The sequence below is a fragment of the Pempheris klunzingeri genome, chromosome 15 (assembly GCF_042242105.1).
Source record: "Pempheris klunzingeri isolate RE-2024b chromosome 15, fPemKlu1.hap1, whole genome shotgun sequence".
NCBI lineage: Eukaryota > Metazoa > Chordata > Actinopteri > Acropomatiformes > Pempheridae > Pempheris > Pempheris klunzingeri.
This window is the reverse complement of record NC_092026.1, coordinates 21,017,328-21,031,533: the sequence shown is the minus strand read 5'-3', so window position 1 is coordinate 21,031,533 and position 14,206 is coordinate 21,017,328. Positions and strand designations below refer to the sequence as shown.

General features: G+C 40.2%; 1 protein-coding gene across 1 annotated transcript in view; it reads right to left on the bottom strand.

Moving 5' to 3' along the window:
* The window catches only part of LOC139213996 (piezo-type mechanosensitive ion channel component 2), a 74,172-nt gene extending 62,078 nt beyond the window's left edge, over window positions 1–12,094 (bottom strand). The window contains exons 1-3 of the mRNA XM_070844727.1: window positions 12,027–12,094; window positions 6,135–6,230; window positions 469–594 (exon numbers count right to left, since the gene is read on the bottom strand). Of these exons, the coding sequence (XP_070700828.1) occupies window positions 469–594; window positions 6,135–6,230; window positions 12,027–12,090 (286 nt within the window). The 5' untranslated portion in view covers window positions 12,091–12,094. The remainder of the gene's footprint in view (window positions 1–468; window positions 595–6,134; window positions 6,231–12,026) is intronic.
* Window positions 12,095–14,206: the final 2,112 nt, after the last annotated feature.

Here is a 14,206-nt window from a genome sequence, read left to right as displayed (position 1 = left end):
ACAATCAAAGATGAAAATTTGAATTATATTCTTTGGTCTTATATGAGATGCTGGTGGAGAGATTTGTCTTCCATGTTGGTCCAAACTTTTCCACAGGTGTTCACCTGGGTTGAGATGTGGTGACTGTGAAGGCCCTGGCATTTTATTCACATAATTTTCATACTAAAGCCATTTGGTGAGTTCTGGTGCAAGGGAGCATCTGGATTTGACATATTCCTTCACTCTTTTACACTGATTTTTCCTTTAATTTGTTCCTGTCTGTATCTAACTCTACGGGACTGGAAAAAAGTGTTACCGATGAATAAAATCAAGGCAACAATTACTTTTCCTCTAACCGTATTTGGCTAAATAATTTTGTACTACAGAGACAAATATTAAAAATTCACTTATGAGTTGCTTTGATTGCAACATACACAACAAGCCTCAGTACCTTTAGAGCCTGGAACATTACGGCTGCAGTGTACTTACAGTTGAAGTCGGAAGTGATGGAGTCCCCTGCCAGGAGGCTGTGGATGGTAATCTGATAGATGATGTGGAGCAGCAGGAAGGACATACTGGCGAAGCAGAGGGACTGCAGCAGACGCCCTGTGTGGCCTGGAGGAAGAGAGCAGCTACAGTGAGTTCACCACCACCACCACTCACTTTAAGGACTTCCACATGTTATTTCTGCCGTTCATGCACTGAAACCCAGAAAAAGTCTCTTTTGGGGTAGTTTTTTTTTCTAGAAACAGAACTTTGTGTAACACAGGGATGAAACTTCAATCCTTTTTGAGGTGTGCAATATTTAAAAAGCGCCTGTATTTCTGCATTCCTGTACTGCTGAGAGAACAGTGATTCATATTCATGTGATAAGCTGTGAAGTCTAGAGCTGTTTTGAATGAATTAGTAAAAAAAAAAAAAAAAAAAAGGGGTGAAGGTGACTGGGAGAGCACCCAAGGGGGATTTTCTGTGGATCATGATACATATCCTGAGTAAGAACTGGCAACACTACCGTAGAGCTGAGCTTATTTATGCTGAAAAGTCAAATAAACATTCTGGTGGACCACAAGGCCTCTAATTCTCTCTCTAAGTCTCTAATTCATCGTTGAAGGCAGAAAAACAGCCTTTATACCCGATTTGATTCTTTGGTTTCTGGCTTTAGTGGCTGTTCACGTTCGCAGAAAACTCCAGCAGCCCGAGACCAATAAGAGAAACACAGATTGGAGGTGCTGACTGACCCGGAGTCCTTCTTTAATGTCGGTGAAGAATACAGCTGTCAGTGGACGTTACTGATCCTGGGTGGGGAGGATGAGAGCCGTCTGAGGAGCTGCCACAGCTGCTCCGCACATGGCTATTTTATAGTGCACCTACAGGTATTTGGGATAATTTCAGGAGTTGTTATGGTGATACCTCTACAGCAGGATTGGTTTTTTTTCAGTCCCCTCTCATTGCAATTGCATTTCAAAAAATGAAAATGTTCGTCCTCAGGGATGAGCAAGCTTGATGGGACTCACTTCTTTGAGGACAAAATGGCAATAATAATAGCCTGAATGATTAAATTGCCCCACATATCTGCGAGGTTTGGTCCACCAGTTTCTCACAGAGCCACATCTCCACCTAATTAAATTTACTGCATCCTTGCAGGGGGAACACATAACAGTTTTATATCATTGTATGGCACAGTATCCTTGCTGAGGTGAACCGCTACTGCGGAGCCTCAGGCCATGGAGGGTTTACCTTTTCAAATGTGTGCAACAACAGACCACGGCAGGCAAATTAAATATTGAAGTGAAAACAATTTGTGCTAATTTCCCATTGCAATTCCCTGGGCTTTCACAAAGAGGGAGAAGAATGCTTGTAAATATGAGGTATGAGGTCTGTTAGCAAGCTCCTGCATCCAAATTGGTCCTAAGGTTCTGGACAACACAACTGCTTTGGCTCGTTCCCGCTTTTTTCCTATTTGTAAAAGAGCATTTTTGTTGTGTGACGGCCATCTGTCTTGGTTTGCCTGACGCTCATCTTGAATTAGTACTTCGCTTTGCTTCACTATTCAGTCTCAAAGCACCGTCCCAGGAGCACCTTTTAAAGGCTTTCAAAACAGAGGGCATTGTTTAGTTTTAACAGTTGCTGCTCCCCCCCCCCCCAATCAATCAGACAATCGTATCCATTTGACAGCATTAAGACCCGATTTAACCACATGATACGGCCAAATCATAGCGTCAGAGAGGGCCAATGAAGTGGTTTGAACCTTAGTGCAATCATCTGGTCTCTGCCAGACAATACAAGGGAGAAAGTTACCTCAGCTCTTACATAAAGGTATGATAAAGATCGATTTAAAAAATAAATATAGGAAAACTAGGGGCTGTGTCAAAGCCAGACACCTCATTGGATGTCTACCAGCTAAAACATAAACCTCATAAATCATCCATAACATCAAATATTTATACAAATTCATGCAACAGCACTAAAACACTCCCCAAAGGGGAAACTGTCGTGTCGGTTCCCATTCAACAAGGCATACAGCGACCAATGTAAAGGCTCTTCAGACAGTTCAGACTGTGTTCACCTCCGCTGAGAATTGAAGGGGATGCGGAGCCAAATACTGCAATTACGACATTAGAGAGTAAATCACAAAACAACAACAACAACAGGTTGCATAAGATATTGTTTATCTCCAGCTAGGACTGGAGTCTGGTATACTGGCATATCTTTCGGCATGCCGCGCTGCTGTGGCTTTTTAAAGCAAATTACAGCTAATGAATTATTCACGGCTAACATTTGGTTTAAATTAACTTAACCGATTAAACTGCCGCATGTCCTTTAAGATTCAACAGACAAAATGAAGCAGACCATCAAAACAAAGCACTGAATTTAGCTCAATCCTCTCCTAATTCCCCTCAGACAATTCAAAAATGTGCTGCGACTCTTTTTGGCACTAGGAGGTGTGTATTTATTTAATTTGGTACTGTCAGTGTGTATTTGGGATTCTACAGTAGGCTTTGCATTAATTAAATGAACTATTTAAATGTGACACACTCCTGCCGGGAGGGATGAGACAACAAGTTGTAACTCTACAGATTATGATCATCTGCTCAAGATTATAATCACAATGTGATTAACTACTTTTCCTACTTGAATACAATCTAAGTTAAGTGGACAACTCACAGTACAAACAAATGTTGGCCTCAACCACAGTGAACTGGGATTCAAAAATGTCTGGCACCCAAACTGAATACATTTTCCTTCAATGATCAGACAAATATTTACCTAAAACAACCTGCAATTATCATAGTTTCCAATCATTTTATAATCAGTTTAAATAATCCTGAAATGCTAACTGACTCTTCCTCTTTCAGCCCGCTGTGCGCCTCCCTGATGACAGACAGGTGAAGCAGACAGATGGGACGCTGTGTGTTCTGGCAGGTGTTTCACTAGAAGAACATAGACTATCTGCGCCTGTGGCTATTTACCTGTCTGATACTCACTTCTTTTGTGTTTACTTCTGTTCATGAACAGCTACAGTCAACACAACAGTGTCTGTTTAAATACACGCAGGTTACACATAAGCTGGTAGAAATTCACACTGACAACTTAATTTCACAAACGGCTTCTTCTGGAGCAAAAAACAGCTTAAATGCTACAATGAGATCTAATTGTAAAGAATAGATGAGCTTAAGATTTAGTGCATTTAAGAGGCTGTTCTACTATTTTGATTACCTTTAGATCATCATTTACTCCAAACCTTCAGATATTCTGACATTTGAAAGCTTTTTTGGATTGGCTGTTTTATTTTGTAAGTTTGAAAAATACTACTGTCAAATACGAAGCATACATATCATACTTCAAATATGCTTAAAAGCTGTGAACTATTTTTAACTATACAACAGCTTCTTCTTAATAATAATAATAATAATAATAATAATAATAATAATAATAATAATAATAATATAGCATACAGGGTTTGCTTCCTTTCTGCTGATTTCATTTTCAAACTTGTGCCAACGTTTCTGCAGAGGCAAATGTCTTTTGGGTGAAAACCCCAGCTTGCTGCTCAGGAGGCAGCTGCTCAGTGTTGATGATGAATTCATTAATTCATGCACGCTCAACTCGTGCAGAAAAGGAGTTATGGCGGCCCCAAGAGAACAGGCTGCTTTCAGCTGTTCACTAGAGAGATAATGTGGACGATGAAAAAGACAAGCAGCTGTTCTAAAGAGTGCTGTAACATTTTTTACATTATTGATAACATCTGCAACTGTACTGTTGGCAACACCAGGAGTCCAAAGTTACTGGAAGGTGTAAAAGTCCGATTAGAGTTTAACCACAATGATGAACAGTGCTTCCTGTTAGGTGACAATCACAATGTGTTCAAATGTCACAACTCAAGTTCAGTGATTAATATGAGAAATAATTATTATTCAAACTGTTCATCAATGTTCAAGATAATCCTGCTGATACCGTGACCTGGCCCCAGATAAGCAGCGGAAAATGTGTGTATGAATGGGCAGTCAGATAAACCAGAACTGAAGGAAAGCAGGAGCATCCTTAAAGTAAAAGTAAAACTAATTTCTTCCTTTTTCACATCGTTCCTGCTGGGAGCCATTGTTTTGTTTTTGAAAACCCTCATGGCGGAGCTGCCTTCCAATGGGAAAATAAATGAGGTAAATTCTGTAAATGGAACAGAATTAATAACACAACTGACTTTTAGGTGAAAAATCAGGTCTCATAACTCAGAAAAAAAACTTGATTCTTGAGGCTATAAACGTTTAGGAGACCTTAGTTTCACTGGAGATTCAATTTGTTATTTCTTGTTAATGTTCGAATGTATATTTAGGCACCATTGCATAATCTAAATTAGGGGCACAGGACATTTTGGCTATATGCCCACTTCATGTTTTAGGATAATAAGACAGGAAAGGTTTCGTATTTAAAAAGAAAAAAAAGACCACAAATTCTTCCATGCATTGAACTACGTTTGAAGTCAGCAGCCATCAGATACATGAACGCTGAGCTTTACTAGAAGACTTTGCTCTTTAACTATTGATGAAAGTGTAAGTGGTCCACTTTCTCTGCTCCTTCCTCTCTCTCTCTCTTCCTCCTTTACTTCCTGATTGTTATTTCAGCTGGAGACGAGCATAGACGGCTCTCCGACTGGATGTTGTTCGCTCCACCAATATGGGTTTATGTATTATTAAACACTGCATGTGGTCTCCTGCAGAGAACCGTACAACGCTTAGTATTTTTGCGGTGAGGGCCGTGCATAAAGGCACGGCTGAAGTTGCAGACCGCAATCCCACATTCATCACCCGTAAGGAGAACAGTCACCTCAGTCACTTCTCATAAACCTCAGCCTCAGAGGTGCACTGTGATTTATATTTCTTCGGCAGATGAGTGCATCGAAGCTGTCGAAGGACTGTGTGAGAGCTAGTTCACTGGCATTAGGAGTGGTTTTCATTTACTGAAGCCTTTTCTAAATCAAAATACCACAGAGCTTAAATACCTCAACCTCCTCTTTGGCCGATTTAACTAATAACACTTGTCAAATGCGTGCAGATCATGAGATTACCAAATGAAACCCATCTAAAGACTCAGTGGAGCCTTAGGAGTAACTTATGCCCCCCTCCATGGTTGAAGTGGTTAGCTGTTATCAAAAACAGCCCTCATCTCTACTTTTTTTTTTTTCTCTAAAGGGTATTTTACAGCCTCTTTTAGGTTTATTTCCAAATCTGTAAAGCTTGTGTGTCAAGTTTTAAATTTTTTACATGGGTGTTATCTGTGCAAATAAACCAAACCAAAGCCTAAAATGTTAATTTTAACAAAGTGGATATTTGATTCGGTCCAGATGGATCACATCTTTCTATCTCAGATCTGGCTGGCCTTGGATCATTTTTATTATTACAGATGGGCTCATGCCGGCACTAGCCGATATTACCTTTCATGGACTGAACAATGTGCCGAATCCATCTTCATCTCAAGGAAATCAAGTCCCCTGGAGAAGTGCTGGTTTACATTACAGAGAACAATATTGCAATTCAAACTGGAGAATTTTGGGAAGCGGTCAAGACTCTCCAGGCGATGGACAAAGCCAAAGCCATCGAACGTGTAAAAGCCTTCAAAGTTGCAAGACAGTTGCAGTGTAGATGTGCTTATGATCTTACCCTGCATTGTTGTGCTTGTGGGCTCTGCGAAGAGTGGAATAAGCAGGAGATAGATGAGGTAGACGAAGGACAGGGCATTGTACCTGAACAGGCAAGCTGTAGGGAAAAAAGACAAAAATTTAGATTGAGCAGCAAATCCTCCTTTTTTTATATCCTAAAAAACAATAACAAAACTCAATTCAAGTGTCTTTATTGCTGTGTGTGCATTACAAAACATTTAACAGGGCAAGTGCAATTAAGTACAGGAGCTGGCAATGGTAACAAGCTGCCTGGTCAGGAGTCGTCGCTGAGATAAAGTAAACACAGATTTGAGAGAAACATGTGGTGAAACTCATTAAAATGTTCCTGGTGTAAAAAAGCTGCTGGTAGTAATAAAAAGCCAGAACATTCCTCGACCAAACTTTTCACTCTCAAGCCTCATTATCTGTTTATCTGGCCTGCATCACAAAAAGAGCCTGAGCTTCATTCAGTCATTCAGGGAACGGACGTTTGTTAACAAGTACAGTAATCACCTGATTGTCCTTGGGTGTCAAGAGAGACAATTAGCTGACTGAGCAGCCAGCAGTTAGCTCCGCTCCTCTGATATTTAATGCCCCACAAAGTACAGCTTTAGATCAAAAGTGAAGATTTGATTATGCGAGAATCCCAAAGCCTTTTGTGGATTGTGAGCATTATTGAAGCTGGATCATGATTTTCATGATAAAACTCCACCAAACAAAATCCCAAAAATTTTTGTAACGGCGTGCCCAGATGCCCCTGACATGCCTGATGTACCTCTGAAATCTTAAAAAAGGAAAGTTGCTTTATTCTGCCACAACTTTACATGAAACGCAGCCACATGGAGCGTGAAATGTCGTGACTGGCGTCTAAAAAGAATCCAGTATTTGGTTTTGGTCTTTGATCATACTATGATTTGATGGCTTCTATTCATTAATGTTAAGTTTAAGTATAATATCATCACTATATTTTTTGTATTTCCTTCATTTATTAATTTTGTTTGTTCAAAAGTCAAATGAAAGAGGTATTTTGATTTTTGTATAAATAAAATAAGTTCTGAAACAGATTAATTGTTTAAGATAAACATTCTTCGGTTCAAGCCTCTCATATGTGAGGATTAGCCAAGTATCTCGGAGTTATGTAATTGTAAAATTATAAACAATTAACCAGTAAAATCATCATTAGTTTAATCAATAATGAAAACAAATGTTAGTCGCAGCCCTGCTCTACTTTTCAGTCAGTCCAGCACACACACACACAAGTCATATGGAGGAAGTCTTTTGAGCTCATGATGAAAGTTAAAAGTCTTAAGTGCAAACATGACTTCCAAAAACCATTAATTGATGTATTGACCCGTAACGCACCTCATTTCCCCGAGTGAGAGTGACCATCTGCCCAGATCGGGGCTTTTACCAGTTAAACAGCTCACATCACCTGCTGACTGAACATCAATTAACGCGGCCAAAATGAACCACACAGTAGCAAACACTTGTCCGTTTCACCACTGACGCCCATGCATGTAGCACATTTTGAGCCTTTTTAACAACCTGAATACTTTTTACAGCTGTAAAAATCAGCCCAAATAATATTTCACATAATCAAGGGCAGATATTTTTTTATTTCTCTGTTGAAATAAATCAACAGTGAAATATCAACAACAAAATATAACAAAAATGCCTTAAGAGCAATTCTTGAAGGGGACACTGAAGGTGATGCAACTATTATCATTATAATATAGCAGTAAAAAGGTGTTTTCTACTCATTCAAGCACACACTGCACATCCCCCTGTTTCAAATATGTGATAAGCTCCATCCTGCCTTAACTTTCTTTGAACATTTTTAGGTCAGGGGGTAGTACGTCAGGGAGGGAAGTACACAGCAACCTTGTACAAAATGTGGACACACAGTCTGACCTCCCAAATTTCTCTCCACGGTTAAATCAACAAGCGCAAAGTTTACAACCTGGTCGGCTGCATGAGTTACCGTCTCAGGCAGAGAGATTGGCCCGTCTGGGCAGCTACTGGTCTTGAAGTACTGAAAAATTACACTTAACTACTGAAAATGGTGCTTTTATTTATCTTTGCACACTCAATGGACCTATTCATTGACATTTGACTTGGCTCTGACTTTTCCCTTGCTGGAGCCCTACAGTGAGTGAGCCTCCCTGTTTTCTCTGTGCTCAGAGACAGACCAGTGAAAACTAACAAACGTTAATAAATGCTACGGGGTCTGTCATCTTTGACAGAACCCCCAACATCTGTAGATCATCCATGCCATTTGGTTTCAAGCATGCATGTATGCTTGATGTGCCAAACACTCCACAACTAATACAGCGATATAAAAAAATGCTTACTCATAACATTTCTTCTTGTTTCAAACTTTTCAGCAAGTGAGATATTTCTTCATCCTAAACCTCTAGAGTGAATTAGGAGGGAATGACTCACAATCTCAAATTCTTGGTCTCACATCTTGCATCATTTCTATCCCCACCCACTTCACTTTATCTTCGTTAAATGTGGCATTAAACAAGTTCTAAACATGCCTGTTTTGCACAAGTTGGTTGTGTGTAACCTGCTGCCCCTATTATTCCTCTGCTCTGGGTTATAAATCTAAAGAAATCCTTTTGTATCTACACTGTGAGGAGATGGAGATAATCACATATCTGCATGGCTCTGCTCCTGCTGACACTTGACCGCAGCTTTCCTGACCATTTGCCTTCACTGTATGACTCACCATCTGAGGATTTTTACACAGGGAATGAAAATAAACTGCCATTGTTTTCAGACATCAAATTACTGTAAAAAATCCCCATTCATGTCTGAATCAGGCTTTTGTCTCTCCCAGTAAAAGCTGTTATCACAGCCACACAAAGCCTGAACACAGGAGACGCAAACCAGCTCTTATTGTGAAATCAAGGCCATCTGACTTCAGAGTTTGAGCCCAAAAAACATAAATGTCCTGGTAGAAAATAAGGTGGTGCGGTGCCTGGCAACACCGAGCACTGGGAGATAACTGAGGAATTTAAATCCCTCTGAAGAAAATAATAAAGAGCATACCACATCAAGTTCACTGTTTTCAGCAGAGCATGAAAGTAAAAACTAAAAGGTTGATGGAGGTAAAAAAAAAAAAAAAAAAAAAGCGTATAAGGTGTAGACCTAGTAAGCAGTTTGTTAATAATCAGTGTTTGGGTTTAAGAATTATCCTTTCAGATGACATAACATCTTCTGGGAACAGCCAATTTGATCCAGGGCTGCAGATGGCTACATAGCTAGTAGCTAGATAGAAATGAAGCACTTGTCGATAATTTTAAGTCTGAGTGTGATAAAATTCTGGCCAATTATGGCTTTTCTTACAAACAGAAAACATTTATTTGTCTGAGTTTTTAGCACTGTGATGGCAAATGTTCATTTCAACTAATCAGAGGCACTTTTGACAGCTTTTCTGTAATTATGTTGAAGTTAAACAACAGAAAAATGATAAGTAAAGTCAAGAAAGCTTTGTTCCTACGTGTTCAGATATTAGAAAAGACAACACAAGTATGATTTCAGTGGGTTAAAAGCATTATTTTTACATCTGAACCACGATGATCATGACTGCGTCTGCCTGACTCCACTGATGCTCCCTCCTCCTCTGTTTGCTTCAGTGTTGTGCTCTGCTGCAACCTGCCCGACGCAGCACAGCTGACCCGTCGCACCGTCTGTGTGTTCACACCACAAGTCTGATATCAGATGAGTCATTTGATAACGTGCGTGCTCATAATCATGTTCACACTCCAAACTCTGCCAGTAAACACATAAACAGCAGCCTGTTTGATCAGCAAAAACTGTTGCTGTGTGTAAATCTGCAGGGACTGTGTACACATGAGCCCAGCAGTTTTCTGCTTTTCAATAGAGGTGCTGTCAGATGACCAACAGGAAACACAGACTATGTAACGTCAGCACACGAGTCTTTCACTGGGACATGAGGGAAGCGTCGAGCTGCAACATATGTTATCTAAGTGAACATATACAGTGAGGATAATGTTTGGAGCCACATAACATCTGCTGTGCTGCAGTGCACATCAGATGTTATAGAGTTTCAAATCATATTTGGCTCCAAAAACACTTAGAACAAAAGCCAAAAATCTGTAAATGTGGACAGAAAAGAAATAAAAACCTAAAATTATCTTCAAGCCACAAGCGTTGCAAATTATAAAGACAAATATAGTAATCTGATGAGTATTCTGACTGAAATAAAGTAAAATTAGGTGATGCTCATGACAGAAGTAACTCCTCTCATCCTCAACGTCGTCTCCTCCTGTGCACCTTCATTTCTTTCCACTTTACATTTCCTTCATCCTGTCAGTTACTGTGTGCAGCTGCAGTAAATGACAAGTTCTCATCTGCACTTTGAAAAAACATAAAATATTAAAAGGTATGTTTACGATAAAAGGGAAGGCAAATCGTCTCCCCCTCACAACCGCATTATTAATTCATACTGTTAAAACGACTTTCCACGAATTAATGGAGACAATACATGGTCTCCCAATTGCTTTTGGAAATAAAGGGGGCGTCGGGCTGTCAAGCGATGCATTATGGTGATACAGAGTGGGTTTTATCTATAGAAAGCTTTAAAACAACCCCAGCCCCATAAGTCTTACACAGGTCGCAGTTAGACGCTAATGATTTTTCACTTGTGGCCTGCCACAGAATTACAGCTTAAAACACAAAGTAAAGTGCATTTAATAGAGTCTGATCCGAGGTGTCATCGTACCTCCAGATTCATCTCCACAAACTCTAATCAGCGTTTAACTGAGTGCCTTAGTGAAATTAATAATACTCGACTTTTCCAGACTGTTTAAAAGTAACACCTGAGTCTAAATAAGCTGCCAGAGGTTTGACTGTGAGTCATCATCTTCTGAATCTGCATGGTGAATCAAACGAAACACTTGCTCACACTGCAACATTAACTTCATCTGCGCTTTGCTTAACAAAGTCACAAATGCTGCAAACACACACACACGCCGCAGACCAAAACTCTGAGGGATGTGAAGCAACACAAGACACGCAGCTCTAACACTGTCGCAGCAATAGAAATGTCAGTTAACAATATTAACACTGCAGGCATGCACTGAGCATCCAGTCAGCAGCTAAACAATCAATAACAACAGTGATGATTCATTAATAGGCAGTAGGCAAAACTCAGAAACCACACGAGAAACTAATTTCTAATGCTACAAAGAGATACATGATGCAGTTTAAGTCTTACAGTAAGGAAGAGTTTTTACTCTGAGAATAAATTAAACCTGTCAACTGGTTTATGATTTGATTGTTCTAGCTGGAAAGAGAAAAAGATGCACTTGATATTTGCCTGTTTCACGATATAAGACATTTGCAGAGAGACAAAGTGAGACTTTAACACTGCAGAGTGCACAGACTCCAAAAGGTTGGTGCAGTGACTGGACGCTCTGCTGCCAGCTGGGCTTCCTTCACCAAATCCAATAAAAGGTGACAGGCAGGTGAAGAACAGTGCTGGTACACCGCTGCTCTGGTTTGTAATTTATATATAATGGCTAGTGTATGACTCTGAAGTCTGTTTAGCCCCAGTTTCAGAGCAGTGATGAGGAATGAAATGAACTGTGACCTCCAGCATCAGGTCAGTCATAAATTATCAGGAAAATCAATGTAATGTTCACACAGTTCTGTAATTGTAAAATGAAAACAAACACTGAGTCACAAATTTAAGGAGCTGCAGCCTTCCATAAATGTTACTTTTAAGTGTAATTTAAAGGATAATATCAGATAAGCTCTGAGATAAACTCTTCACTGATAAATCATCCAACAACCCCCTGCGCACATATAGAGGAATAAGCCAATTAAGATGCGTAGAAAGTGGATTAAAGAGAAAAAAACTCACCAGCTGCAAGACACAGTGGCAGCAGCAACCTAAAGGCCAGCCCGCACGCCACCTCAGAGGCCATGGCTCCGGGCAGCCCGTGTTGAATCCAGGTGAAAGCAGCCGAGGATCGTCTCTCTAAGCTTTCTCTGGCATCCCAAACTCCGGCGCTCTGTCAAATCTCGGCTGACATCAAACTGGTGCGCTCCTCCAAACGGCCACATCAGCTCTCCCTGATGACACCTGGACTCCGGTGGTTATTTCACAGGGGAAAATTGCGCATTTACGGTTCACCACAGCAGGCATGACACCGGTAAGTAATGTCACCGTGATACTTTTAGTGGCACAGATGCGTTAAAGTCATGTTGACGCTGCACAAACTGAGGAACAGGCTCAGATGCGCAGACGGCTGCGCGTAAAATGCCGGAGAGAGGAGCCAACAAGTCCTAAAATCCAATTAACCTCCGTTTTTCACTACAAAACCACATTAATAAGGATCATTAAAAATTAGAACTTCTTATATCTCTTCTGTACTGTACTGTAATGGAGCACTGAGAGTGGCCGGATCATTCACCCTTCCCGTTTGGTCTCCTTAGTGAAATTTGACTTTCTGACTTCTGGTGTGTGGAGTGTATTCTCCAACAGTCGACTACAGGGCGAGTGTGTGATTGACACCTGATTCAGCCAATCAAAAGTCTTCGTCCAGCCCCCAGCGATAATTGGGAGCAAGCGGTGGGACGCCGAGATGGATGCAAATACCACAAATCTTACAAAATATAGCTTTTGTTTGATTTCACAAAATGCATTCCCATATTTGAGTGCTCAGTATGCATCTTTAAGCATTAAATAACTTCCAGGAAGATTTTGTAAATGTCATGAGACTTTCGCTGATCATTGCATCCCCTCAGATCAGCTGTCCAGCTGTTCATCAGAGACAAACAGCGACCTCTACTGGTCTGAAACCAGCCTGCACGAAGCACCACTTCAATCTAATCCCTGTTACCACAAAACAGGCCTGTCAGATTTCTCCTCGCAGGCAGGAAAAATGATTTTACCAAAAATGTTTAGAGAAAGCATCTTCTCTGATTACATTTAATCCAGTTGTGTGCTGAGTAAACAGACATGTATCTTGGCTCAAACCTCAACATGAAGATCTGTTTGAGAATTTCCAAGTCTGACCAAAATCTTGGGGACATATAAACTGATTTGGATCATTGTGGCGTTAGATGTCAGTGCGATGACGTGCAGAGGTTACATTGCTGTGACAGCCGCTGAAGTGTCCTCGAGCAAGAAAGAAACAGAATCCCTTTTAGCCGAGCACACTTTAGCAGATCAGCAGAGTTTAATGATGATGGTCTGAAAATATCTCAACACCTACTGGATGGATTGCCATGTGTAACAAAGCAACTGAATGCTGAACTATTTTATTTGAAATAAACAAACATAACTAGTGACAAAAATCAAACTGCATCAGTAGTGAGTTCACTGTAGGGATGAGTGAGAAACGTGTTAGTGTTGACATTTGTGTCTTTTACTGAAATGTTTTAATTATGGATTGGCATGAGATTTGGTACAGATATGCAGAGGATGAATCTGAATGACTTTGCTGATGCCCTCTGCTTCATGTTTCCAGTTGTAATAACTCTACATTTACTGTCAAGATTGGCACAGGCTTTTGCACAGACTTTCTGGTTCCCAGATGATGAATCCTAATGACTTTGGTGATCCTGTGGCTTTTCTCTTGCGCCAACATGCGGTTAGGATGTGTCCTGTATGTAAATACCTGCATTAATCGTGTTATCCCAATAACTTTTTTGCTCTCGATTCATTGAAATGTTAAAATCTGAAAAGCATCCATGCTATAATTAAATCTCATTAACGGAGAGCTGCTCCACTGTATACTGAACTTGTGGTGACTCACTTAACATTTACTTGAGCTCAATACTTAAATAATGGAAAGAAGTATGTGCCAACGTGCACAGAAAGAGAAAGAGTTCTCTTTTTTCTTTCCCTCTCTCATCATCATCAGTTTTACAGTTATTTGTGTCTGTTGGGACAAAATTAATCTCTCAATTTACAAAACAATCTGATTTAAGACACAATTCATGTTTTTTATGGTGCTGATTGCTGTAAAAAAAAAAAAAAGCAATAACCGCCAAATTTAAACTGAAAATATTGTTTCCCAGTGACGTTTCCCTGCA